General features: G+C 44.7%; 1 protein-coding gene across 2 annotated transcripts in view; it reads left to right on the top strand.

Annotated features, from left to right (window-relative positions):
• OGDHL (oxoglutarate dehydrogenase L) overlaps window positions 1-27,128 on the top strand; it is a 71,938-nt gene extending 44,810 nt beyond the window's left edge. For both annotated transcript variants that reach the window (XM_043988088.1, XM_043988089.1), the window contains exons 11-24: window positions 111-239; window positions 1,159-1,338; window positions 3,792-3,944; window positions 4,719-4,821; window positions 5,480-5,608; window positions 8,374-8,524; window positions 13,254-13,381; window positions 14,946-15,124; window positions 18,690-18,761; window positions 19,255-19,380; window positions 21,435-21,507; window positions 23,692-23,855; window positions 25,185-25,336; window positions 26,384-27,128. In XM_043988088.1, coding sequence (XP_043844023.1) covers window positions 111-239; window positions 1,159-1,338; window positions 3,792-3,944; window positions 4,719-4,821; window positions 5,480-5,608; window positions 8,374-8,524; window positions 13,254-13,381; window positions 14,946-15,124; window positions 18,690-18,761; window positions 19,255-19,380; window positions 21,435-21,507; window positions 23,692-23,855; window positions 25,185-25,336; window positions 26,384-26,507 — 1,863 coding nt within the window. In that variant the 3' untranslated portion in view covers window positions 26,508-27,128. The remainder of the gene's footprint in view (window positions 1-110; window positions 240-1,158; window positions 1,339-3,791; window positions 3,945-4,718; window positions 4,822-5,479; window positions 5,609-8,373; window positions 8,525-13,253; window positions 13,382-14,945; window positions 15,125-18,689; window positions 18,762-19,254; window positions 19,381-21,434; window positions 21,508-23,691; window positions 23,856-25,184; window positions 25,337-26,383) is intronic.
• Window positions 27,129-27,392: the final 264 nt, after the last annotated feature.

The raw sequence follows: 27,392 nt of genomic DNA, 5'->3' as shown, positions 1-27,392 counted from the left end.
ACAGGGTCAGGGTCTGAGGCCCAGAGAGAGACCAGGTGTTAGAGCCAGGCTTTAGGGACTGGAAGGGGATCCAGTGACATCTGTCCAGCAAAGATTTCTCTCCCATTAAGGTCATGTCCATCTTGGTCCACGGAGATGCGGCCTTTGCAGGACAGGGTGTTGTCTACGAGACTTTCCACCTCAGTGACCTGCCATCCTATACCACCAATGGCACTATCCATGTCGTGGTCAACAACCAGGTGAGGTGGAGTGTGGGGTGGGGTGGGGATGCAACCCAGACTGACCCAAGGCTGACCAGCTTTTCTGTCACCATGACAGAGTCTTTCATTTACCCTGAGACGCGTCCTTGAAAACCCAGGGAGGCAGCTGGGCCCTCTCCACAATTTTGCCAGTGGGGAAATAGACACCCAGAACAAGTGAAGGGAGTCTTGAACAATACGATGCAGGAGATTGGTATCAGATAAAGGACTGCAAGTCTGAGTGCCAAATCATTTTTTTTTCTGGTTGTTATTTGGGTGATGGTGTTTCTGACCTCCAGTATTAAAGATCCACAGGTGAAAAATAAAATAAAATCCACGGTTGATCCAGCTAGCATCCAAGGACAGCCTTATCCACTATATGCAGGGGGCCCCGTCAGGTAGAGTGGGCTGCTTAGGTGTAGTCTGCCCATGATCTATAGACACCTGTAAGGTTTTAGTGGGAAGAGTTCTGATCTAGAAGCTGAGACCTAGGTTTGAGTTCTAGCTTTCTCACTCACTAGCTGGGTGAATATACGTAAGTCAATTTACCTTCCGTGAACCTCAGTTTCCCCAACTATAAAATGAGGGGATTGGACTAGATGACCTCTCAGAACCATACCAGCTTGAACATTTTGTGGTTCTAGGTACCCCAAACCCCACTGGGTGGAGTCAGGGTACCCTGCATGTCTAGTGCAGGACTTCTGTTAGAGTTGGCTTGCTGGGTCCAGTCAGCTCATTGGGTATAACGGTTGGTCGGCTATGGGATACCCAACAGCTCCAATCAACCTGCCAGGTATAACCAACCTATAGGCTGCCCATCTAACAATACTCGGCCTAGACTGTGTCTTGTGTGGGGGTGCTTGGCTCTCTGGAAGAACTCTCAGAGAGGAGGCTTCATTATTGTCCCCCATCTCTCCAGATCGGATTCACTACAGATCCCCGAATGGCGCGTTCCTCCCCCTACCCCACAGACGTGGCACGTGTGGTCAATGCACCCATCTTCCATGTGAATGCAGATGACCCAGAGGCCGTGATCTACGTCTGCAGTGTGGCTGCTGAGTGGAGAAACACCTTCAACAAGGATGTTGTCGTAGACCTGGTAAGAACCAGATGGAAAGGAGAGAGAAAGAGTGAGGGATGGGTGATGGAATTGGGGTAGAGGAAGCCCACCTCCCTGATGCCTTCCCTAATGTGGAAGACAGGAAAACAGCAACGTAGAGTGGAAAGAACATGATCTGAAGCCATAGGATCATAGACATAGAGGCCATTGAACCAAACTTTCTCATTTTACAGATGAAGAAACTAAGGCAGAGGAGATTACTTGATTTGTCCAGGGTCACATAGCTACTAAGTATCTGAGGCAGAATTTGAACTCAGAGCCCTGGCCTTAGAGAAAGGAAGGTCTATTAGTCGTGCCACCAAACTACCTCTCCTACCAACATGTTGGAGGCGGGGGGAGTATAGGAGAGAGGGGAGGGACCAGGACGGGCCTTGTAGAAAGTACTGCTTGACCTGGGGCAGCTAGATGGCACAGTGGTTAAAGCACCGGCTCTGGATTCAGGAGGACCTGAGTTCAAATCCGGCCTCAGACACTTGACACTTACTGGCTGTGTGACTCTGGGCAAGTCACTAACCCCCCATTGCCTGCAAAAAAAAAAAAAAAAAAAAAAAAAAAAAAGAAAGTACTGCTTGACCTGAGACTTGAAGGTGTAATGATTGGAATGACGCCACCTACTGGAGACTTGCTGTGGAGAGCTCCACCATGAGGAAAATGCCTCAGAGGCATTGTGGCTTTTCCTTGGCGTCAGGAAATGACGCTTGCTCATGGGTGCTGTCTATCAAGTCTACCAGCCAATCAACTGGAGGAGCCTCCTATGGTCTGGGAGGAGACAGGAAGGAGGAAAGGGAGCCTGCGCAGGGAGCGCGGCCCCTTTTGGCTTCCGGACTTGATGGTGGTGGCGGCAGAGGACTTCACAGGAGATTTGAGGAAAGATAGGAATGCCAGACTGTTAGAATTCTGTTCTCAATCTTTTTCTTTCTATTTTCCAATAAACCCTTAAAAACCTAAACTCGTTTTATCAGTGATTTTTAGTCAGTTTCCCCCAAACTGGGGGAACACATTAGAATCCACATTTAGAATCTTAAATTACACAAAGGAAACTAGGTGATGCAAAGAGGCAGGGGGTTATTAGACTCCACTCTCCCAGGCAAACAGAGTCTATCTGATTCCTCTTGTTCTCTATGAATTGTAAATTAATTATATAGAAGTAAAAATTACAATATATAATATAATATATTTATATATAATAGTTTATATAATACAAGTATATTGATATATTTAGTAGAATTATATTAAAATAATACATAATATAATAACTATATAACACAATTATATTAATATAATACAAAATTGTATGCAACATTATAAGAATATAAGTCATTCCCCAGTTGATAAATGGTCAAAGGATATGAACAGGCAATTTTCAGACAAAGAAATCAAAATTATCTATAGTCCTATGAAAAAATTCTCTAAATCACTATTGATCAGAGAATATCTGCTAATCAACTCTTGGTAGAATTGCAAACCGATCCAACCATTCTGGTGAACAATTTGGAATTATGCCTAAAAAGGCTATAAAACTGTGTATACCCTTTGATCTAGCAATACTACTGCTAGGTTTATATCCCAAACACATTTAAAAAAAGAGAAACGGACCTATTTGTACAAAACTATTTATAGCAGCTCTTTTTGTGGTGGTTAAGAACTGGCAATCAAAAGAATGTCCATCCATTGGGGAATGGCTAAACAAGCTGTGGTATATGATTGTAATGGAATTATTATTATGCTATAAGAAATGACAAGCAAGATGATTTCAGAAAAACCTGGAAAGACTTATATAAACTGATATATAGTGAAGTGAGCAGCTATTCTCAACAATATCCAAGACAATCCCAAAGGATTAATGATGAGGCATATTATCGACCTCCAAAGAAAGCATTGATATTGATTAAACACAGACTGAAGCATGCTATTTTTCACTTTATTTCATTTTTTCTTTTATTCATGTTTTCTTATACAAAATGACTAATATGGTAATGTTTTACATCATTGCACATGTACAACCTATATCTGATTTCTTATTGCCTTAGGGAGGGAGGAGGGGAGGGAGGGAAGGAGGAATAAAATTTGGAACTCAAAATTTTAAATTAAAATAGATATAAAAAACCCTATATAGCATAATTATATTAATATAAGATACCATAACCATATAACATAATATATTATAATAACTGAGCAATATAATTATATTAACATGTCATTATGATAATGGTAGAATACATAATAATTTTATAAAATCATATGATATGTAATATAGTTTCTCAATCTACAGGATTAACTATATTAACACACATCCCTTTGTGGGATGAGGGATTGTGATTTGGGGTTTACAGTGGCAGCCTAGGGCTCCGGTTTGGAATCAAGGTTTGCCTCTCTGAATGGGTCTCTTGCACTGGCTGGTGAATGTGACCTTACTAAACTTCCCTCCATAGGTGTGTTACCGCCGGCGCGGGCACAACGAGATGGATGAACCCATGTTCACTCAGCCTCTCATGTACAAGCAGATTCACAAACAGACGATGGTCTTGAAGAAGTATGCAGACAAACTGATCTCTGAGGGCACTGTCACCCTGCAGGAGTTTGAGGTGGGCTTGGGAGGGTGGAGAGATGCTGGGGTTAGGGGTCCCTCAGGGGTGAGAGATTACTGGGAGAAAAAGGGCCCTGCCTGGCTCTGGGACTGTGAGTTAGTCACTTGACCTCTGCTTTGGACAGCTCTCTAAGACCATGAGTGGCAGAGAAGGTGTTGATCTGCATTGGTAGAGGGAATTTCCTCACTTGGGAGTTCCCAGGTCCTTCTCCCTTTGTATTTACTTATCTGTATTCTCCTCAAAGACTCTAAATTCCTGAAGGGAAAGGACTCTTTCTTCAGCACATGTGCTTGGCACATAGTAGGTGCTTAATACATGCTCACTGAATTAAATTGAATTATTCCAGGGGACCAGGAATTAGGCCCAGCCAGAATTCCCAGCTCATTGTGTGACCTTGGGCAAGACACATAATATGTAGACTCTCCCTCTGCCTTCCCCATTTCACTGGTGGTTGGGAAATGACAGATTAGATAAGAGCCTGGAGTGTGTTTAGGACATCCTCCAAGGGGGAGAAAAAGTCTAGGCGAGGACCTCTTTGAGGATGACGCTCAGCTGGGCCTGGGTGCTGTGTGGCCCACAGAAGGTGGCTCGCTCAGCCAGTGCCTTGCTTCCTGCCCTCCCATCTCCTGGGGCTCTTGCCAGTCCTGGGGTGTCAAGGGAGGCAAGGAGGAAGGTTTCCTGGCCGACAGAGGCCCTTTCGGATTTGGGTCTCTGTGGGGAGTGGGTGTGAGCCTCCTTTGTCTTCACTGAACATGTTCATCTTTGCTATAGGAAGAAATCTCCAAATATGACAGGATTTGTGAAGAAGCTTTTACTAGGTCCAAGGATAAGAAGATTCTGCACATTAAACACTGGCTGGATTCCCCATGGCCTGGTAAGACTGGATATGGGGCGAGGATGATTTCAGAGTGACTGTTGGCGGTGGGGGTGTCTCTATGATCCCTGGGGTATGTTTAGAGGCATCCAGGGTTCATGGTGCATAAAATGCTGGACCTGGTGTCAGGGCTGAGTTCAAATCCAGTCTCAGATGCTTGCTAGTTGTAACCTTGTGCATGTCAACCTCCACCAGCCTCAGTTTCCTTACCTGTAAAATGTGGGTGATAATAATAGCACTTACCTAACAGCACTGCTGTGAGAATCAGATGAGACAGTGTATATGTAAACCTTAAAACGCTGTATTAGTGTCAGTTTATTATTATTGTCATTATTATTATTATTTAAAAAGCAAAAGTAAGTTCAGAGGCCAGTTAGGCCTGTGTGAGTAGGACAGTATGTTCATGGTAGGGGGTAGGATAGGAGAAGAGGCTGAAAAGGCAGATGAGGCTCAGATATGGCAGACCTTCAGATGATCAGAGAAGTTACAGGACTGACTGCAGTACCCTGAGAAGTGTTGGGGATGTATTCAGAGCCTCCAAAGTCCAAGGAAACTGAATTTCCAGGTATCCTGCTGCCCAAGTAGGTTTTTCTCCTCTTGCTTTCTCCCTTGTTTTCCCAAATTACCTCTGATGGGCCATGGCTTTTGTTTCTTTCAGGCTTTTTCAACATGGATGGAGAACCTAAGAGCATGACGTACCCTGCCACGGGCATCCCCGAGGACATACTGTTGCACATTGGCAATGTGGCCAGCTCAGTACCCCTCAAGGATTTCAGGGTCCACCCAGGTGAGCTGGACTCCTGAGGCCATGATGTGCTAGGGTGTGATTCCCCAAGGATGGAAGAGGGGGATGTCAGCCTGTCTGGAGCCCGCTGCTCACCAGCAAGAAGCCCCCTAGGGTCATGTCATAGGCAGACAAGAGAGATGCTCACTTAAGCTTGCCATAAAGAGTCCTTCCCCTCATTACTCAAGTGAGTTCATTCCCTTAAGCATGGGAGGAGAAAACCGGATAATATATTAATGTCCACATAGTGCCTACCATACCAGGCCACACCTAGTCACACCAGTACCAAGGAAATGGTACAGATGGTGGGCACAGAAGGGATTGAGAGGAGAGACTAGAGGAGGCTTCGGGCTGGATGTGGCACTTGAATTAGGCCCTGGAGTCTGTGTAGGCGTTAGAGAGGTGGAGAGATGGGTGACGTTCTTGGCCAGGAGAATAAGGACAATCAGAGTCCAAGCAGAGCTGGTTGTGTGAAGCCAGGGTTTTAGGAAGATTTATCGCATGCCCTTGAGCACAACAGAATTTCTCCTGCTTGCTTTGTTTCCTTGGCCTGGAGTCCCCTCCCTCTTCCCAGGGCCTAGCAAACACTGCTCTTGACTGGACTCAACACGACATCAGTGTGAAAAGCATACCAGGTCCATTCCCTCGGCCCCTTTAGAAATATTCTTCAGGTCCCTTAAGGGCTGTAATGACTCCTGGTAATGGGCTTATTAATTGTTGCTGGCATCAGCTTATTGGATGGAAGGCCTCCTTGGGTTATTAATGGGAAGGGTCTGGTGTATTTTGTGAGGGTGGCTTTGGATTGGCTGTGACACTCCAATTACATTTTCAAATGAAACTAATCCAAAGAATTAATTTAAGGAGGATTAATGGCCGCTCCAACACCTCCTGAGGAAACCTGGTCCCTGGCTGTGGGGTGAGGGCAGGACGTGTGAAGCAGCCATGTTGGAGGGGGCCACACTGGTTGGGAACAGAGGAAAGCCTGAATATCAGAGAGAGCCAATGTAGACTTCTCCCTACAGCTGAAGGAGGGGCAGAGGAAGCGTTATGCTTTTGAGAGCTTGGATTTCTCTACTGGGTCCCTATTGCCAGAGTCGGGGTGTGCTGGGGCCAAAGTTGCCTCCAGTACACCTCCATCTTTAAACTATTTAGTCTCTTCTAGTTCTCGGTTCTATTTTCATTGAGTATTTCCTTCTTCGGAGGAAGCATGGCTGATGAACAAATGAATGGTTGAAGAAGTGTCTGTTAGGAGATTACTACAGGGCAGCTAGATGGCACATTGGATAGAGTACTTAGCCTTGGGTTAGGAAGGCCTGGAATCAGGAAGTCCTGAGTTCAAATCTGGCCTCACATATTTACTAGCTGGGTGACCCTGGGCAAGTCACTTAAACCTGTTTGCCTCAGTTTCCTCAGCTGTAAAATGAGCTGGAGAAGGACATGGCAAACTACTTCAGTATCTCTGCCAAGAACCCCCTTCCCCCCCAAAAAAGAAGAGTTGGACACAACTAAAGAAAAAGTAAACAATAACAGGCAAGGTGCTTACTATGTGCAAAGCACTAGCAATAAAAATAGGAAAGCAAGACAGTACCTGCTATTGAGGAGTTTACATTCTAAGGAGAGGTTTTAGCAGCAAATTAGATGGGAAGGCCCTGTGGGCCTTGGGGGACAGTGGCAAAGCAGATGGTAACGCACCTTTTAAAAATGGTATTTCCACCGATAAAACCACATCCATTTCTAATGTTGAACCACTTTACAGTGCCAGGAATTTGGGGAACGAAAACATTCTTTTCTAGGTCTTCAGCAGCTGTGGCTACCGAGCTGTGGCTCCACTTTCCATAAGAGCTTATTCCCTAGTCAGTGGTTTAGAGTGGCCGAATGAGAAGTAGAGTTGATGATCTGGGTGTGGGGGGGTACTGTTATTTCTAGGGCTCTTGGGCTCAGGGTCCTGGTTTGTCTCCATCTAGGTCTGAGGGCAGGTCTGAGATTGTAGTAGTTTGATTTGCCTAATTGTAATGGACAGAGTGATGTTTTGGGGATTGGAAAGACCCCTGCTTCTTGCTTAAACTTGGTGACCTTGGAAAAGTCACTTAACCTCTTAGTGCCTCTAGGCAACTTGAGTAGACTAAATTGCAGAGCAGTTGCTGATCTGCCTTGGTGGAGGGAATTTCTCCACCCGGGATGCCCTGGGACCAATGAAATTGCACGTTCAGTCCTATTCCATCCCATTTCCTTTGTAGTTCTTTATCTTCACTGTCATTTGGGACCTGTTGGGGTTTCCTTCCCTCTTTGATATGTAGGTATATGTGTATACATATATACATGTATATTATATGGAGACGGAGACAGGCTATGAAGTACAGAGAAAGGTATCAGAGAGAGTGTGTGTGTTCAGACTTGGGAAATATTCACAGGCTCATAGATCTAAAGCTGTGAAGGACCTCAGAGGTCATTGAGTCCATTTTACAGATGAGAAAACTGAAGCTCAGGGTGGTTGTGACTTGTTATAAGGTCACACGGGTAAGTGTTAGAGGTGGAATTTGAACTCAGATCCTCTGGCGCCACGAGGCCACTGCTTAGCCCACAGAGTCTGTCTGTGGCTGAGGCCGGTGACCTCCAGACAGCCCTGTTGATGTGGAGATGGGAGACGGTCTCAGCCTTGGTCAACCTGGCCTGCGCTGGCATTTCCCAGCACCCTGGGCTGCCCTCGAAGCTGAGTCTGTGGGAGGAAGCCACCCCAGTCCTCTCATGCTGACCTTCTTCTACCCCAGGCGTCTTTCGTATCCTGAAAAGCCGAGTGGAGCTGGTCAAGCGTCGGATGGTGGACTGGGCCCTGGCTGAATACATGACCTTCGGCTCCCTCCTGAAGGAAGGGATCCATGTGCGGCTGAGTGGGCAGGATGTGGAGAGGGGCACGTTCAGGTGAGGAGTCCTTGGGGGAGGGGGCTGAAGAAGGTATCTCCCCTTTCTCTTGGATAAAGTGAAAGCTGGAAATAGTGAAGCAGTTGACAGAGGTCATATTAACCTAATCTAAACTAATATAATAACACCTCACCAACTCAGAACATACCTAAGAGTCAGAAAGTAATCAGAGATAACCTCAAGTAGCCAAAATGAATGTTACTTTTCTATTAGAGGGGCATGTACTTTATAATCAGAAGAGTCCCTTGAGCCTACATTCAAGGCCTATTAATTCTTACTTTGCTAACATTTCTAATAAACTCTATGATCTAGCTTTTTAGTCCGCAGCAAATTAGAAAGGGGAAAGGAGATGGTATACAGCTAGGTACACTGACAGAAGTGTTAAGTGACCCATGAGAGTAATATCAGAAACTAGAAAAATTTGATACGCCAAATCCCTCAAAAGCATGACAGTCTAGCATAGAGTTAAACAACCACAAATATCTCAGTGGCCTCCAGAAGCTTTCCTGAGTTAAAGCTCAATTATAATCATGACCTTGAATCATCAAGAGAAGCTTAATTTATGTCCAGCATATTCTGTTTAAGAAGTCAGGGAAGTTTTAATGTATTTGATTCAGAGTTAAATTTTTTTTTTTTTTTGGTATTTGAAGGTATGGTTAACTCTTATTCTAATGATTCTGGAGGTCTTACTTTAATGATAATTCTTTATCTTTATAAAGTGCTTTAGACCTGTTAAATATACTTTCCCACATTAATCCTCAGGATAACCCTATGACCATTATTTCCACTTTGGAGATGAGGAAACTGGAGTCTAGAAGGGTTAAGTAGCTTTCCCAAGGCAGTAGTAATACCTGTCTTTAGCAGACCTAGAACTCCTGATTCCCTACCTAGGTCTCTTGACCCCTGTATCACCTTAGTAAGCAGTGTTTACCCTTTGAGTCCCCTGCCCCAGGATTGTCTCTTACCCTCGGTCCCAATTCTCAAGTCTTCTCTTGCTGAAACAGGGTCTTAAGACATTCACATGGCACTTTCGCCTCCCATGAGGAGGCTCATTACCTGGCTGAGGTGTTAACGAGAGCTACTGCTCTCTTCTGCTCCAGGGCGTGCAGTCACTTTGTTGTCTCCATTGAGCTGCCAAAATGTCCGAGGGGTCCAATAATGCTCCCTGCTTGGGCAAGTGACCGAAGAGCTGACCATATTGGAAAGATTCACTCAGTTAGCCTCGATCATTACTCGGGAAGCTAATGGGTTACAGTAATTGCTTCAGGCATCTCTGTTTGGATAATGGGCTCCCGTAATACTGATAGATGGAGCTAAACAGCAGGGTTGGGGCATTAAAGGGGGACGGGTAGGGAGTGGTCCAGTCAAGGCTGAAGACATAGTTGGTCCTGAGAGAAGGCTCTTTGGGTAGAAGATGGTACCAAGGAAACAAATTTCCAGCCATGGGCAGACTAGATGTCATTTGGGCTTCTAATGTCACTGCTTCAAGCACTGATTTGCCTGTTCTTGTAAACAATGTTGGAGCATGAGGGAGATGTGATGGTGACCTTGACCTCACTGATAGGATCCCAGGGACCCTGGTGGGGCAGGGAAGTGGGAGGGAATCAGAGGAGGGAAGAAGTTGTCTGAAGAGATGTGTGATGGGAATAAAGACTTTCCAGGGCCAGAACTATGGGTCTCTGCCATTGGGCGGTACCATTCATTTATAGGGCATCCTAGAGACTCTGTGGGCTAGCGGGATTGCATTTCCTTTGTAACCACCCTCACCTTCTCCAGGATCCTCCATTAATTTCTCCTCTCTTCTCCCTTGAATCTTTGATTTTCCCCTCTCTACAGGCGTAACAAACACAATCCAATTTTTTTTTATCCTTAAAACAAAACAAAATTACAATTTCCCTCAACTCCAGTTACCCCTTCAATAACATTCATCTCTCTCTCATCATCACCTTTGCTGCCAAATGACTAGAAGATATATTCTATACCTGATTTCCTCCACTTTTCCCCATCCACTCATTCCTTAATAATAGCTAGTTTCAAGGGTTGCAAAGTTCTTTACAAATATTAACTCATTTTAATCCTTATAAAAACCCTGTTGGGTGGGTTGCTGTTATTATCCCCATTTTACAGATGAGGAAACTGAGGCAGACAGAGGTTCTGACTTCCCCCCGGGTCACACAGCTAGCAAGTTTCTGAGGCTGAATTTGCCTTATGGCATTATTTGAAAGGATTTGGAGGGATTTGGGGGAGAGCTCTGAGGAGTCACTGCCTGTCTTCCGCCATCTTGGCTCCGCCTGTTAACTCTCTGAGATGGAATTTGAATTCAGTCTTCCGGACTCCAGGTCCAGTACTTTATCTACTGGACCACCTAGGTGCCTCAGCTTATTGGACGGAAGGCCTCTTTGTAATATTAAAAGAAATAATTAAATCAATAAGAAGTAGATAAGTAAATAATAGATACCAGGTACCAACAACATTATTACTCCCATTTCCCAGAGGAGGAAACTGAAGCTCATGGACATCGAACAAGGCCTGGAACTGGGTTCTGAATCCAAGTCCAGTGTTCTTTTCCTTTCCTTGTTCAACTTCTCTTGAATCCCAGTGGTGTCACTGAGCTCACTTGATATCTATTCGTCCCAGCTCTTAACACGGTACCTGGCACATAGTGTTTAATAAGTACAAGTACCCTGCTTGCTTGCTGAGCTTTTGGAGTTATCTGGTCCGTGTATATTCAAGCGTTTAATTTTGTTGTTCAGTCGTTTTCAGTCATGTCCAACTCTTCATGACCCCATTTTGGAATTTTCTTGCAAAGATACTGGAGTGATTTGCCAGTTCCTTCTCCAGCTTATTTTACAGATGAGGAAACTGAGGCAAACAGGGTGAAGTGACTTGCCTAGGGTCACTAGTAAGTGTATGAGGTCAGTTTTGAACTCAGGGAAATGAGTCTTCCTGACTCTGGGTCCAGTTTGGTGGAGCAATAAATAGAGTACTGGGCCCAGAGGCAGGAAGACCTGAGTTCAAATCCAGCTTCAGACATTTCCTAGCTGTGTAAGTCTGGGAAAGTCACAACTTCTCTGCCTCAATTTCCTTAACTGTAAAATGAATATTGTCATTATAGCACCTACCTTCCAGGGTGCTTATAAGGATCAAATGAGATCGTATTTAAAAAGCCCTTAGTACAGTCCCCAGAATATAGTAGGCACTTAATAAATGCAGATTTCCCTCCTTTTCTTCCTACTTGTCCTTTGTGGGCCTGTTTCCTCATCCATAGAATGATGGGGTTGGTGTAGATCCACCTCTAAATCTGTGATCTGCAGATTTGATAAGCATACCTTCTTTGTCTTCATATAAGGCAGGCAGAAAAATATTGAGGAAGACAGGGTCTCAAGTCCAAAGCTCTGAGGCATACCTCTACACTTATTGGGCAACTGTTCTATTGGCAATTCCAACTCAACCAATTGAGGTCCTATGGTCTGTCCTTCTGTAAGAATCCATTTCTGAAAAGAAACTAAAGGAATTAGAATAAGTAATGAGGAAACAAAACTATTACTCTTTGCAGATGATATGATGTTATACTTAGAAAATCCTAGAGAATCAACTGAAAAGCTACTTGAAATTATTGAAAAGCTATTGAAATTTAGAAAAGTTGCAGGATACAAAAAAAAAAATCCATTTCTGAGCCCCATTAATGCTGTTGCCTCCCCTCTGTTGAGTTTTCCCCAGTTGATCCTATATTTATATCTTGGTTGTATGGAATTGTCTTCATGTCATCTCCCCCATTAGACTTTGAGCTCCTGGAGATCAGGGACTGTCTTTTGACATTCTCTGTATCCCTGATGCTTAGCACAGCACCTGACACATAGTACACATTTAAAAAATTCCATAAATTAAAAATAAATAATTTTAAGAAATGCTTATAGATTTATTGAGAGTCCTGTGCTAAGCACTGGATGGTGGGGAAGTGGGGAGCAGGGAATGGGGGTCTGGGAGAGGAGGAGATATAAAGATGTCAGCATGGCACAGTGGGAAAGGGGTGGAGGAGTCTGGGAAGAAAGAGAAAATACCAGAATGGATTTTTTTTTTTTAAACAGTGTCAACTTTCAACTTTCTCTAGGGGTAGCTTGGGGCTGGAATCAGCAAATTTGGGTTCAAATTTCTGGTTCTGCCTCTCCCTGCCTGTGTGACCTTGGGTAGGTTACGTCATCTCTCTGGGGCTTGATTCATTGTACCTTCTCTCTGAATCTCTGATCCTCTGTATAAGACATGATACCTGCCTTTAGGAACTTTATAGTCTAGCTGAGGAAAAAAGTATTAGGTGAAAGGTGCTATAGATAGCTAGTGATGGTGGGAAGATCAGGGAACGCTTCCCAGAGAAGGTAAAAATCTAGTTGGTTTTTGAAGATAAATGCATTTGACCTCTGTGGTCTTATAATCGTGGCAGATCTGATTCTAATGCCCTCATCCAAGGAGCCTCCCCAGTGGTAAGGGGGGAAATGATGACATTCCAGCAGCAAGCTTTCCTGAGTCCAGGGGTCTCCATCTGTTCCATTCAGGGGGTCCATCCCATGTTCGTGGCAGACACTGAGAAGGCAGGAGGAAATCTCTGGAGCCAGTGTTTGTTCAATGAACATCTTTTGAGAACTTCCCACCTCCCCAGCCCTGAGAACAGGTTGGATGAGAAGACAGAAAAGCAATGATAGGAACATCCAGTTCTGTTTCTGTTTGCTTGCAGTCACCGCCACCATGTGCTACATGACCAGGAAGTTGACCGGAGGACATGTGTCCCTATGAATCACCTCTGGCCTGACCAGGCTCCCTACACCGTGTGCAACAGTTCCCTCTCGGAATATGGAGTCCTGGGTGGGTCTGGGCTCTTGCTTTGGATGAGCTACAGGAATGGTGTGTTGGGAGGGGAGGAACTAGAGGTAGCCGACCAGTTAGGAGGCATTGCAACTGTCCTCATGGGAGATGATGGGACACTGGAGGGATGAAAAGGTAGGGCTGGAACCAAGAGATTATTTGAGGTGTTATTGATAGAATTTGGCAACTGTTCAAATAGAAGAGGTGGGAAGGAGTGAGAAAAATCAAAGGCATTGGATTTTCAGCCAGAGTAAATGGGAGAATGGTGTTGTCCTTAATAGAAACAGGCAGAACTGGCTTAGGGAGGGAATGATAATAAGTGCGTAGAGGACAGAGAATCCATTATCCATCTCACACCAGAATTGCCTTTATGAGATATTCCAGTCTATTCCTTTGTCCCTAATGTGGTCCTCTTTGAGAACAAAGGACAAATAACAACAGCGTGGTATAATGGAATAAGCCCTGGTTCTAGAATTGGGGGTTCTCAGTTCACTTCCTATCTTGTGACCTTGGTGACCTCTGGGTCTCAGATTTCCTCTTCTATAAAAGGAGGGGGATGGGTTAGATAGATGCCCTCTAAGGCCCCTTCTGCCTCTCAATCTCTCATCTGATGATCCAGCCCCAAGCTACCCCTAGAGAAAGTTGAAAGTTGACACTGTTTAAAAAAAAAAATCTATTCTGGTATTTTCTCTTTCTTCCCAGACTCCTCCACCCCTGTAGGTTTCCCTTAGGCACAACCTTGCCTATATGTGTATGTGTGCGAGCGCATATGTGTGCTCATAGACACACACCTGGAAATGAATAGTTGCCTGGGGAGCTGGGCTTGCTGCTAATAGTCACTCAAGTAGACAGGCTTTCCCAGTGGAGGTGCCAGTCCCTTCCCTTGCTGGATTTGTTCTCCTGGCTCTTTGCCCTAAGTGAAGCATGGCCAAGCATTTGCTTGCTCTATGTAAAGGTCTCCAGCTATTTGACAGCCTGGTCCCTGCTTTTCACTCATCTTTGGGGATGGCTACCTTGGATTTTTTTTTATCTCAGGCCAAGCTGACAAGGGACCTGACCAAGCTGGGTATTTCATGGGCTGAGTCTGCAAGGCAGAGAAGAGATTGGGGGTGTGTGGGGGGGGAGAAGTCAGAGCTGCAGGTGTGCTGTGCTTAGCCATGATGGGAGAGCCGGCATCTGTTTCAGAAAGGGAATGGACCCTGCACAAGAATCTGTTGCTTCTTTTGCTTACAGAACAGAAGCTTGGGGCTGGGTCTGAAGCATCCCCTGGTGTGTAACCGATCTACTTGTCCTGATGTCACACCCCAAAACGTGTGCTTCAGGTGTAACTGACACTCCTCAGCAGCTTATCCATTTGCATGAATGGAAACCTCTTTGAAATAAGCATAGAAGTGAGTCAGAGCCTTGAGGTCAGGGTCACTGACAGCCGCTGGGGTTGGGAATCCCTTCCTGTGATACCTGGGCAGAAGGAGGCCCTGGTGAGGAGTTTAGATTAGGGAAGAACGAGGAAGAAGAGGGTGGGTCCTTCCTCCAGTGACTATCTCTTTGTGTCACTGGTATTTAGGGTTTGAGCTTGGCTTCGCCATGGCCAGTCCCAATGCCCTTGTGTGTTGGGAAGCCCAGTTTGGTGACTTCTATAACACTGCTCAGTGCATCATCGACCAGTTCATCAGTTCTGGCCAGACCAAGTGGGTACGCCACAATGGCATCGTGTTGCTCCTCCCCCATGGCATGGAGGGCATGGTAAGTTAGCAGCTGGGTCCTTGGGAGGGGAGAGGAGGGGATGGGGGGGGGGCACCCTTCCACCATGGGACATATGTTCACTCATAGCTTCTCTTCATCATATAATAGTTCACAAACCCTATAATAACTGCATGAAAGGCAGTGTTTTGTAGCAACTAGAGAGCCAGACCTGAAACTAGGAAGTCCTAGCTTCCAGTCTGGCCTCCTACATTAATAGACTCTGTGACCCTAGGTAATCCTCTTAATCTTTCAGTGATATAATTAGCACTAAGACTATAAGTTGTAGAGAAAGTGATTTGGTAAGGAGAAATTTCCTCACCTGGGAGTTTTTTCAATAATTTATACCACTATAATGAGATCTCTCCCTAAAGAAAAATATAACTATATGTATATATTTATGTAAAATTATATTTAATACTTTTAAAAAGTTGTATTTACATACAAGTTATCTATCATCTATCTATAACTGTATGTAACATATGTGGGACTATATTGAACATCACATATAATATATGTTACTGTTGATGTTTTATATAGCAATATATTATATGATATATAACATTACATTATATGTGACTATATTGATATAACAATTTTATACATAGCAACTATATCATGTTATGCATGACCTTGTAACATTTAACTATATGTAATATGTAATTTTCTATTTAGCATTTTCTATAGAATTATATCATTCTTTATGACTATATTACAGACTATATAACAAGAATGCATAATGATATATAACACAAATAACATATATAATTATGTTTTTGTAGAACATATATAACCTATATCTATCTGTCTGTCTCTGTCTTTCCGTCTCTCTATCAACACATGAGCACTTAACTTCAGTGCTTTGATGGATCTGTGATTTCAGTGATCAAGTTGTCCCCTCTGGTTTGTGCACATTGCAACCTATTCATCCTTTCCCATAGTGTAGGACTCTTGTCCATTGTCCATGCCTCCTTGTAAATCCAGCATGGGGACCCACCCAATGTACAGAGGGCTGCTTTCTCTTCCATGATATTTCCTGGATTCAGTGATACCTGTGGTCTGTCTGTTAGCCACTGCTTCCCCACCCCCTTTTTTTTTTTTTTTTTGCGGGGCAATGGGGGTTAAGTGACTTGCCCAGGGTCACACAGCTGGTAAGTGTCAAGTGTCTGAGGCCGGATTTGAACTCAGGTACTCCTGAATCCAGGGCCGGTGCTTTATCCACTGCGCCACCTAGCAGCTCCCTGCCACCCCCTTTTTTTAATCCCCAGCTCACCTCCCCCCGCCACCCCCTCAGTTAAACATTTCCATGATGACCTCCTTTAAGGATATCCATAAAAATAACCAGTTACAAAGGTTGCAGTGGGAAGAGGAGAATCTTGGGAAAAGGAAAACATCTTTGGGGAGGCTTCCCTCCCACTTTGCTCCGTTCTCTTTGCCCTCCCAGCTCAGCCTGATAACTGGGAACAAGAGACAGAAAGTGTGATTTTGCTTTGGAGACTCCCAGGATGGTGCTAAATTGATTGATCAGGAGACATATGGGACTTTCAAGGTGGCCTCATTCCCTTCCCTACTCCCCTGTTGGAAGTATCTGTTCTCGGGCAAGGGTTCTTAGTCTTGGTGTCATGGCCTGCTCTGGCAGTCTGTGTCTAGAGCCCTTCTCAGAGAATCATGTTTTTAAGTGCCTAAAATAAAATATATAAGATTACAAAGGAAACATCTTGAAATACAGTTAGTAAAAATATGCATGTCATACATGGGTACAAATCACATATATATGGATACAGACACACATATACAAGCTCATCAACCCCCAGGTTAAGAACCCTTGTCTTAGGGGCAGCTAGGTGGCACAGTGGATAAAGCACCGGACCTGGATTCAGGAGGACCCGAGTTCAAATCTGTCCTCAGACACTTGGCACTTACTAGCTGTGTGACCCTGGGAAAGTCACTTAACGCCCATTGCCCCACAAAAAAACAAAAACAAAAAAACAACAAGAACCCTTGTCTTAGATATCCATGGCTTTGGGGAGATTCTTTGGATTCAATGATTTCCATCCCTGGTGCTTTCACTCATTGGTACCTGCTTGGTGAGGCTTACTGATATTAGAATGGCATTTCTGTGGTTCACCAAAGCTTGACCCATTAAGACCAGTTCTTCTTGGATGGTACTGAAAGAATGGGTGTGGGAGGTGGTAGGATTTTGGGGTGGTGGAAGGGTTGGGGGACATTAGTGCAGAGCTTGGGGTCTGAAATATCTAGCCCTGTCTTCTCTGGCTGGAATAATGCAAGTGACACGGAGAAAGGGCATACTGGGATCACATTTCAACTCACTGATTTGCCACACATCCATCTTGTTGCACCATTGTTCTAGGTTCCTCTCCCTCCACCCCCTTCCAATCCACAAGGCCCTCTTTGACTGGTCCAGTTAGTGACTGTTAATCTCTTTTCTCAGAGCCCCCCTCCCCCAGCCACTTGTCGGTCCTTTGCAGTTTTGCCTTTTGTATATTGTCATTCCATCATTGAGTGCTATGATAGTGTTGCTTCTGGTTAGCATTCATAGAGCACTTTAAGGTTTACAAAGGCTTTCACTTGTCTTTCGCCATTTGTTATCCCTTAATGCTGGTGCCCTCCCTCTGTTGCTTATTTTCACTTTATCCTGTCTGTCTTGTCTGTCCAGAGTTATTTGCAGGTTGGCTCCCCTAGTAGAAGGTGAGGTATTTGAGAGCTCATCATCTTTTGACTTTCTTGGCATCGTTGGCATTTAGCGTGCCTGGTATATAGTAGGTGCTTAATAAATGTTTATTAACTAAATGATCCTTACAAAACCATGTGAGGTTGGTGCTATTATTATCCTCATTCTGTAGAAGAGGAAACAGGCTAAACGACCTGCCCAGGGCCACACAGCTAATAAGTATGTGAAGCAGGATTATGAACTCAAGTCTTCCTGAGATTAAGTCCAGTACTCCTGCTTCCAGTATTCTCTTAGCTGTGTGACCCTGGTCAAGTCATTTATTCATTCATTCATTTATTTGTTTGTTTATTTGTTTATTTATTCATTGATTGATTGATTGATTGATTGGGGCAGTGAGGGTTAAGTGACTTGCCCAGGGTCACTCAGCTAGTAAGTGTCAAGTATCTGAGGCCAGATTTGAATTCAGGTCCTCCTGAATCCAGGGCAGGTGCTTTATCCACTGCACAACCCAGCTGCTCCTGTGGGCAAGTCATTTAACCTTGTTGAGCCTCAGTTTTCTCATTTGTAGTTCCTCAGAATGGGGACAACAACAGCATCTACCTCACAAGGCTGTTTTGAGTATCAAATGAAGTAACAGGTGAAACATTTTGAAACTTTAAAGTGATACTACTACTATTATTAGCAGCAACAGGTTTATATTATTACTTGTTATTGTTTCTTATCTAGAGAAATCTAAAGTAAAAGCTCTTTCAGGTCAGAGACCATAGCCTTTCTCCCAGAGAATGTAGTTTATCCTTCCCTCCAAACACACACAAACAGTTCATCCCATGCTGGTGCTTAGTAAGTCTTAGGTGAATGAATGACTGTCATTTTCAGGGCCCTGAACACTCCTCTGCCCGACCAGAGAGGTTCCTGCAAATGAGCAATGATGATTCAGATGCCTATCCAGTAAGTCATGAGTCCCCATGGCTATTCTGCCTCTCTTTACACCCTGGAGCATTTCTTGGCCATTGGAGACCAATGGGTCATCTTCCTTCCCAAGGTCTCTGATTTCTGCCTTTTGCTGAATCAGTAGGGAAAGCAGGTTCCTTCTTCTCCATTGATCCCACAGGTTGGGGGTTGCTTCCTGGACCTGACAGAGGAAGGAGTTGAGGTGGTTTCCTGGGAAGGGAAGGGACTCAAAAAATAGGGAGGAGGGCAGGTCAGGGCTAATGATTTAGGTATAGGAGGGTGGGATGTTGTGGGGAAATTTTTCAAGTGAAACCACCTGGGGATAAGAGGAGATGGGGAGAGAGGATTAGTTGGCCCCTCCTAGGAGGGAGGTGTGGGTCCCATTCCCCCTCTTTCAGCTGGAGCCCCTTTGTTCAGATCAAGGGTGAGAGGGGCCTCTGGTTGGGAAGTGAGTATGTGGGGATTTCTCAGGTGGACCTTCTGCTCCCAGGAGTTCAGTGATGACTTTGAGGTGGGACAACTCTATGATTGCAACTGGATTGTGGTCAACTGCTCCACACCTGCCAACTACTTCCATGTGCTCCGCAGGCAGATCCTGCTCCCCTTCCGGAAGCCGGTGAGTCCCTGAGGGTTTTCTCTGTCCATGTGTAAGATGAGCTTACGGTGGTTGGGGTCATCTGAAAATCTCTGAAGCTTTGGTGGCTTTTCTTTTTCAGAGCTCTAGGGAGAACCTAGGATTATTGGTTCTTGTGTTTGTTTTTTTAAGTTATTGCTGTCTTTTGTTCTTAGATCTGAATATACCCTTTTCCTCCTTCCCTACCCAGAGAGTCATCACTTATAACAAAGAATAAATAGGAAAGGGGGAGGAAGGTCAGTTCAGCCAAACTAACCAATATATCAGCTGAGTCTGACAGTATATAAAATGTTCCCCACCCATAGTCCCTCAGCTCTGCAAAGGAGGAAGGGAGTTTCATTTTCTCATCTTTTCTTTGAGGCCAAGCTTGGTCATTATAATGACAGAAGACTCAGTTTCATTGGTCTTCTGTTTTATTGGCCTTGAAGAAATGTCCCTAGCTGGGGTGGAATTGATGTAATCTGGTTCTCCCTTAGGAACTTGCCCTGAATTCCCCTGGAATTATCCCTTGCCTGCTCCGATCAATCTTTTCTTTTATTACATACTGTCATTGGGGGAAGAAGGAGGGGAGAGAGAGAGGATAAACTCCTGCCTAGAATAAAGCTGTTGATAGAGTATGAGTGTCCACCTCACATAATAACACCTTGCAACAACTGTAAAGTGCGAAAGGTTTTCACATCCATTATCTCATTTCATTTTCACAACAGTGTGGTTACAGAGGCAGACAGGAGTGTGCTAGCAAATGCTTAACAACCAGATCTCAAAGAGAAAAATATACACATAACACACATTTAAGTTTCATCTGTATTATTAACATGTCACATTCTTAAGTCTAGACAGTCAACAAAACAATAAAATCAAGCCCTGATTTCTAGTGCCTGTTGATTTTGGAGACGTAAAATGGCAGACGTTTTAGGCCACATAGAATGGGAGTGCGGGGGATGGATGGCTTAATTGCATTTTGCTGGTCTGTAGAGGTCCAGAGTAATTAGACTTATAGAACATTAGGGCTGGTTTCCCCTTTAGCTCAATTTCCCTCCCATAGGCCTCACAGCTAGAGAAGTTGGAAGGAGAATGATTTGTAATTCCTACTCCTGAAAATTTCATGAAAATAGCCTTGTCCCTGGCTGCCAACCTATAGTGCTCAAGATTGGAGTTTGTATTCTCCCATTATGATGCTGCTCAGTCACTGGCTTGGGCTGTTAACAGAGGGGCACGTGTCATTGGGATGGCCCCGGCCAGGGTCTGTTTTGGGGGAAGCAGAGGAGAATTATGTTCTCTACCCCAGAGGGATGGAATAGAGTGGGACGAGCAGTGGTTGGAAGATCCGGATTCTTGTCTAGGCTCCTTCGCTGACTTGCTGGGTAACATTGGATGAGAAGTCACTGAATCTCTCTGGGCCTCAGTTTCTTCCTTTGCAAAATGGGGTTGATGCTACTCCCTCACTTCCATGCTTGCTTGAGGGATAATTTGTGTGAATGTGCTTTGAAAAGCTTTTATCTCAGTCCAAGTGCAGCATGTGCCATTGGGATGTGGAGACCTCCTTCTACTCAAAAAGGTGGAGGTGGGAGGAGAGAAGGAGGGAGGGAAGAGACTAAGCACTTACACAGATACCGTGCTAAGGGCTTTACAGATATCATCTCATTTGTTTTTGTTTGGTTTGGGTTTTTTGTTTGGTTTTTTGTGGGGCAATGAGAGTTAAGTGACTTGCTCAGGGTCACACAGCTAGTAAGTGTCAAGTGTCTGTGGCTGGATTTGAACTCAGGTTCTTCTGAACCCAAGGCCAGTGCTTTATCCACTGTGCCACCTAGCTGCCCCAAATATCTCATTTGTTCCTCACAACAACCCTGGGAGGTGGGTGTGTTTACTTTTGTCATTTCACAGTTGAAGAAACTGAGGCAGATAGCAGTTATAATTTTCCCAAGGTCACATAGCTAGGAAATGTCTATGGCCAAATTTGAACTCAGGTCTTTGTGACTGCAAGCCTAGGGCTCTAACCACTGGGCAACTTAGCTTTCACATCATTTCTTTTCCAGCTGATCATCTTTACTCCCAAGTCCTTGCTACGGCACCCTGAGGCCAGGTCCAGCTTTGATGATATGATGCCTGGTAAGCACCCTTTTTCAGAGTATGAAGGAGGGAGGGTGTCAGGTATCCTTGAAGATGGACTGGGTTGGGGGTGCCCTGTCATGAGGATCACTGAGGATGAGCTGTTGGCCATTGGCGATGTGGCCAGCTCAGTGCCTCTAAAGGACCTCAAAGTCTGCAGAGGTGAGCTGAATTCCTGGGGCTGTGGTGGGCTGGGCTGTGGCTCCCTGAGGTTGTGCCGGGAAGGTGGAGAGAAGGATGTCAGCCTTTCCAGAGCCTTCTGCTGATGAGCAGTGAGTCCTCCTCTGTCCATCAAATGAGCAGACAGGAAAGATGGTTGCTTGAGTCTGCCACAGAGAGCCCCCATTCACTGTATCCCAAGAGTGTTTTCCCCCTTAACAAGGGAAAAAAAAAGGTTAGCCTACAAATTGTTACATAGGGCCACTCGTGCCAGATGCTGATAACACCAGGGCCAAACAAGTAGCCCAGCCAATGGGTACTGTGGGAATTGGTGAAGATTCATGAGTGGCTTCTTAGAGGAGACAGGATTTCAAATGGGCCTTGAAGGCTGTGCAGGCTTCAGAGAGGCAGAGAGAGGGATGGCATTCCTATTTGGGAGAACAGCAGAAACCAAGTCTGAGCTGAAGTCAGGGCAGAATGAGTATTCTTTCCTCTTGCTCTCTTTGTCTTGTTGGCCTGGGAGTCACCTCTCTCTTGTTGGCCCAGGGTGCAATGCCTCTGACTGAGCTCAAGAAGAGATGTCGATTGCAATGTTCTGTTTGACCCCTGAGCCCTTTTATAATTGTTCTTCAAGTCCCTTAAGAGCTATAATGACTCCTGGTAATAGGCTTATTAATTGTTGCTGACATCAGCTTACTGGATGTGTTATTAATAGGAAGGGCCTGGTGTATGTTGTGAGGGTGGCTTTGGATCGGCTGTGACATTCCAATTGCATTTTCAAAGGATCTGAGAACCGTTTTTTTCCAGGGCCCATTGGTAACCCCCGGGTCTGACGCTATATGTATGGAAAATTATTTTGAATTCTCAGGTGGACGCTCAGGGCTTCTTTGCTGGATTATATAGTGCATGGCTGTATGCTGATTGTGACTGCCCCTTTCCTAGCAGAACCAGGAGTTTGGCAAGGTGGCCAACAAAGATCTGAGTGCCTCCTGATAGGTACACAGCCATGCTGGGGTCTGTGGGACATTATAGGACCAGAGATCCAGAGGCAGAAGAGACCTCAGAGGGTAGCCAACTCCTCATTCCTTTTACGGATGAGGAAACTGAATTTCAGAGAGGTTTAAATGACTAAGTAAGAATAGAGTGTAAACCTATTGTCTTTTTGCCCCAATATACAGTGCCTAACATACATACAGTAGCTGCTTAGGAAATGCTTGCTGAACTGAATCGAATTGATTTAGAGGAGAGAAAAGAAGATAGGGCCATAGCCATGAGGGAACTTCTATTCCAGCTGGGGACCTTCCCATCTCTCAAAAATGTCTAGAGAGAAAGAAAAGTTGACTAAGTTTTGGGTTTGTACCCCTTTTGGGCTATCTGGTGAGAGGATCTATTAGGAAATCCTTTGTAATACTGGGTCTTGAAGGATGGATGCCATATTTGAAGAAAATGGATCTGGAATGACTGGAGAAATAGACCCTTGTCATTAGTAACCAAAGAAGAAATCTTTGAGGCTCAGATTAAGGGAATAGCAAGAGGAGGCCCCTTACCTCTTTTGTCACAAAGTGACAAGACCTACGATTGTGTTTTGTGGATCTTGGTTATGTTTCTTTTGTTTATTCCTCTATATGCTATCTTCCCCCCTCATCTCTTTTCCCTCTGTCTAGTTTCCAAGGGCCTACCCCCCCCCCCCCCCGGAAGCCACCTCTGGCACCTCACAGATCCATGTGGTTTATAATCTCAGGGAGGAAAGGAGCCAGTTGTGGGTTGAGGGCCATTGTCCCCATGATCACTGGGCCAGGGACTTCTCCCTCTCCTGTAATTGATTTTTTTTTTTTTTTAGTGAGGCAATTGGGGTTAAGTGACTTGCCCAGGGTCACACAGCTAGTAAGTGTCAAGTGTCTGAGGCCAGATTTGAACTCAGGTCCTCCTGAATCCAGGGCTGGTGCTCTATCCACTGCGCCACCCAGCCGCCCCCTGTAATTTATTTTTAAACCAACATTGACCATTTATGATGGTTTCTTCAAGGTACCAGCTTCCGACGGATGATTCCTGAAGAGGGATCAGCTTCCCAGGCACCGAAGGATGTGAAGCGGCTGATATTTTGTACAGGAAAGGTATACTATGACCTGGTAAAGGAACGGAAAAACCAGGATCTGGAGAAGCGAGTAGCTATTACTCGGGTGGAACAGGTAAGCAGTCCTCCACCCAGCCCTCCTGCTAACAAGGGTCTCAGAGCTCTCGTGTGTGAATCTCCAGATCTTGAACTGGGTTGAATTACATAAAGATATCTATCCCCTTCCTTACTCCTCTTCACCTGTCCATAACACATACAAGCACTAGCTCTACCGCTAAATTCCTGTGTGTCCTTGGGTAAGTCATCTCCCTCTGTGGGCCTCAGTGTCCTCATCTCTAAAGGGAGGAAATTGGATCAGATGAAAATAATAGCTAGTTATTTTTAGAGTACTATAAAGTTTGCGTTGCACTTTGCAAATACTATTTAATTTGCTCCTCACAACAACCCTGGGAGGTAGATGCTATGATTATCCCCATTTTATTATCACCCCAAAATGACTTGTCTAAGGTCACACAGCCAGTGAGTGACTAAGGCTAGATTTGAACTCAAGTCTTCATGATTGTAAGTCCATCCTCTGCGATACCTGGCTGCAAAGACAGATCAGCATGAATCTACCTCTCCTTGGGCCAGCAGGAATCTGTGTATGGAGTGAATGAGAGACATTTAGGCCAATAGAATGGTGGTTGGGGAAGGATAGCCAGTGGCATTTTGCTGGTAACTTTGACTTTATGCTGATCTTTTTTTTTTTTTTTTTTTGGTGTGTGTGCCGGGCAAACAACAGCACCAAAAACAAAAGAAATAGTATGGTTCATTCAGCATCTATACTCCGCAGTTCTTTTTTTTTTTTTTCCCTGGATTTGGAGATCCTCTTCCATCACGAGTTCCCTGGAACACTTTTGTGCCATTGCATTGGTGAGAAGAATATAGTCCATCACAGTAGATCAACACTCAATGTTAATGTTACTGTGTACAATGTTCTTCTGGTTCTGCTCATCTCACTCATCATCAGCTCATGCAAGACCCTCCAGGTTTCTCTGAACTCCTCCTGCTCATCGTTTCTTACAGCACAATAGTATTTCATTGTATTCATATACCACAACTTGTCTAGCCATTCCCCAATTGATGGGCACCCCCTCAACTTCCAATTCTTTGCCACCATGTAAAGAGCAGCTATAAATATTTTTGTACATGTGGGTCCCTTTCCCCCTTCCATGATCTCTTTGGGAAAAAGACCCAAAAGTGGTATTGCTGGGTCAAAGGGTATGCACAGCAACTAGTAAATGTTAAGTGTCTGAGGCTGGATTTGAACTCAGGTCCTCCTGAATCCAGGGCCGATGCTCTATCCACTGCGCCACCTAGCTGCCCTGACTTTATACTGATCTTAAGAAGAGGCTTTTTTTTTTCATCCTTCTCTCATCTTTGACCATGTGTTCTTCTTCCACAGATCTTTCCCTTCCCCTTTGACCTAATAAAACAAGAAATTGAAAAATACTCGGGAGCTGAACTCATCTGGTGTCAAGAAGAACACAAAAACATGGGCTACTATGACTACATCAGCCCTCGGTTCCTCACCGTCAGCCGCACTCGGCCCATATGGTATGGTGTTTGTTATAACAGAACAGCAGGGGTTATACTTGGGCAGTGGGATGGTTTTTATTGGGCATTCACATTTGTAGTTTGCACATGTGGTGGCAGTTGACTCAGAAGTAGAGAGAAATGCAAGTTGACCTTATATAATCAAGGACTAAGTTGTCAGGGTTCTGACCCTTAGGCCTGGTGGGAGGGCAAAATATGGAGAGGTCACTGTGGGCTGGATCCACTGAGGAATCCTTTGTAAAACTTGACTGTTTGAAGGCCATATTTGAAGGAAAGAATCTTGAAATGGCTTCATTGGGGTAGAAAGTGTATAAGACCAGAAAATTAGGAGACAACAACTCTGCAGATGACCCAAAGGTTGGAAGGATGGCTACCACACTGGATGATGGAATCAAAATCCATTAAAAAATCATGACAGTCAAGAACATGGGGCTGAATTTCATAAGATGAAATTCATTATGGATGAAAGTAAAATCTTGTGCTTGAGTTCAAGAGATGGACTTCACAAATATAAGGTTGGGAGGGGGGAGATAGAGTTAGGGTAGCAGGTCTCCCGATAAAGATCTGGAGTTCTTAGTGACTAAAACTTTAGTCTGAATCGATGATGAGATGTGACTACCAAAAGTAGGGAGCTGATCTTTGGTTACATCAAGAGCAGCACGTTGTCTAGGAATAAAGAAAAAGGGAAAGAATAAAGGAATAAAGTCCCAGTGCACTCTTGGTCGGACCACCTCTGCACGGTTCTGTTCAGTTCTGACACTGCAGTCTGGGAAGGGGACTTTTTTTTTGTTTTTTTGCAGGCAATGGGGGTTAAGTGACTTGCCCAGGGTCACACAGCTAGTAAGTGCCAAGTGTCTGAGGCCAGATTTGAACTCAGGTACTCCTGAATCCAGGGCCAGTGCTTTAACCACTGTGCCATCTAGCTGCCCCGGAAGGGGACTCTTAAGCAGATCTTCTGTATTCCATCTCCTTTGAAGGCTGCTCTCACCAGACTTCTTCCCTCAAGTCACTGCTGGGGGTGGTAATCATTGGTTTCTTGTCCTCCAGGTACGTTGGTCGTGATCCAGCTGCTGCTTCCGCCACAGGGAACAAAAATACTCACCTGGTTTCGTTGAAAAAGTTCCTGGACACGGCCTTCAACCTGGAGGCATTTGAGGGAAAGACATTTTAGACTCCCCCTGTCTCCTTCGGGGTGATGAGACGGAGTGCCTTCCAAAGATTGTGAGATGACCCCAAGGACATGGGGGGAGTGGGTGGGGGGCCAGCCTTTTGCAGGTTTGATTTTTTTTTTTTTTCCCTTTTCTGTTGAGGCTCTGAGGAAGGAAGAGACAGACAGGTGCAGGCAGAAGAGGACCTTGGGCTGGGGTCTGATGTAGGGGCTGACAACACACCTTTGCCTCTCCCCTCCTACCTGCAGGTTTAACTCTCTCTTCCTGGGTTCTCTTCCTGCCTACTTAATTAGGATCTTATCTCTTTCTAGAGCCAATGGAAATGACTGGTTGGCTGAGACCAGCCTGCTTGTCTCTTGCCATTTTTGCAGCCCGATGTGATTAAATGAATAAGCAGTAGATGAAAAGAAAATATTATTTTATGTCCTTTTAAATGGGAATTTCAGCAATAAAACCTGGGCGAAGCTAAGTAATGTTGGAACAATTGAGTCTTTTTGTGTCCTGTTTTACGGGGCTGTATAATACAAAGTTTGTCTACCCCATGTTATTGGTGTGCCCAGGACTCAGTGTGTACCAAAGTAGAAAACAGAATTTATGTAGAAATAAACAATGGTAAAAACAGATCTTCTTGCCATTTTGTGTGTGTGTGTATGTGTGTGAGAGAGAGACAAAATCAGAGAGACAGACAGACAGAGGGAAGGAGAGAGGGAGAGAGCATCTGTGTGTATTTCTCAGTGCTGGGCAAATAATAGGTGCTTAATAAATGTTTATTGAGGGACTCTTAAGAGGAATATAAACAAGAAGCTGTCCACTCCCCACAGTTTTCAAAAGGACAAAACACATGCTCTGGGCTTTGAGTTCTCCCTCTGAGAGCCAGGGTTTGTGAG

This window comes from Dromiciops gliroides, chromosome 2 (genome assembly GCF_019393635.1).
Source record: "Dromiciops gliroides isolate mDroGli1 chromosome 2, mDroGli1.pri, whole genome shotgun sequence".
Classification (NCBI taxonomy): Eukaryota; Metazoa; Chordata; class Mammalia; order Microbiotheria; family Microbiotheriidae; genus Dromiciops; species Dromiciops gliroides.
The sequence above is the reverse complement of the archived record's forward strand: the minus strand, read 5'-3'. Positions and strand labels throughout refer to the sequence as shown.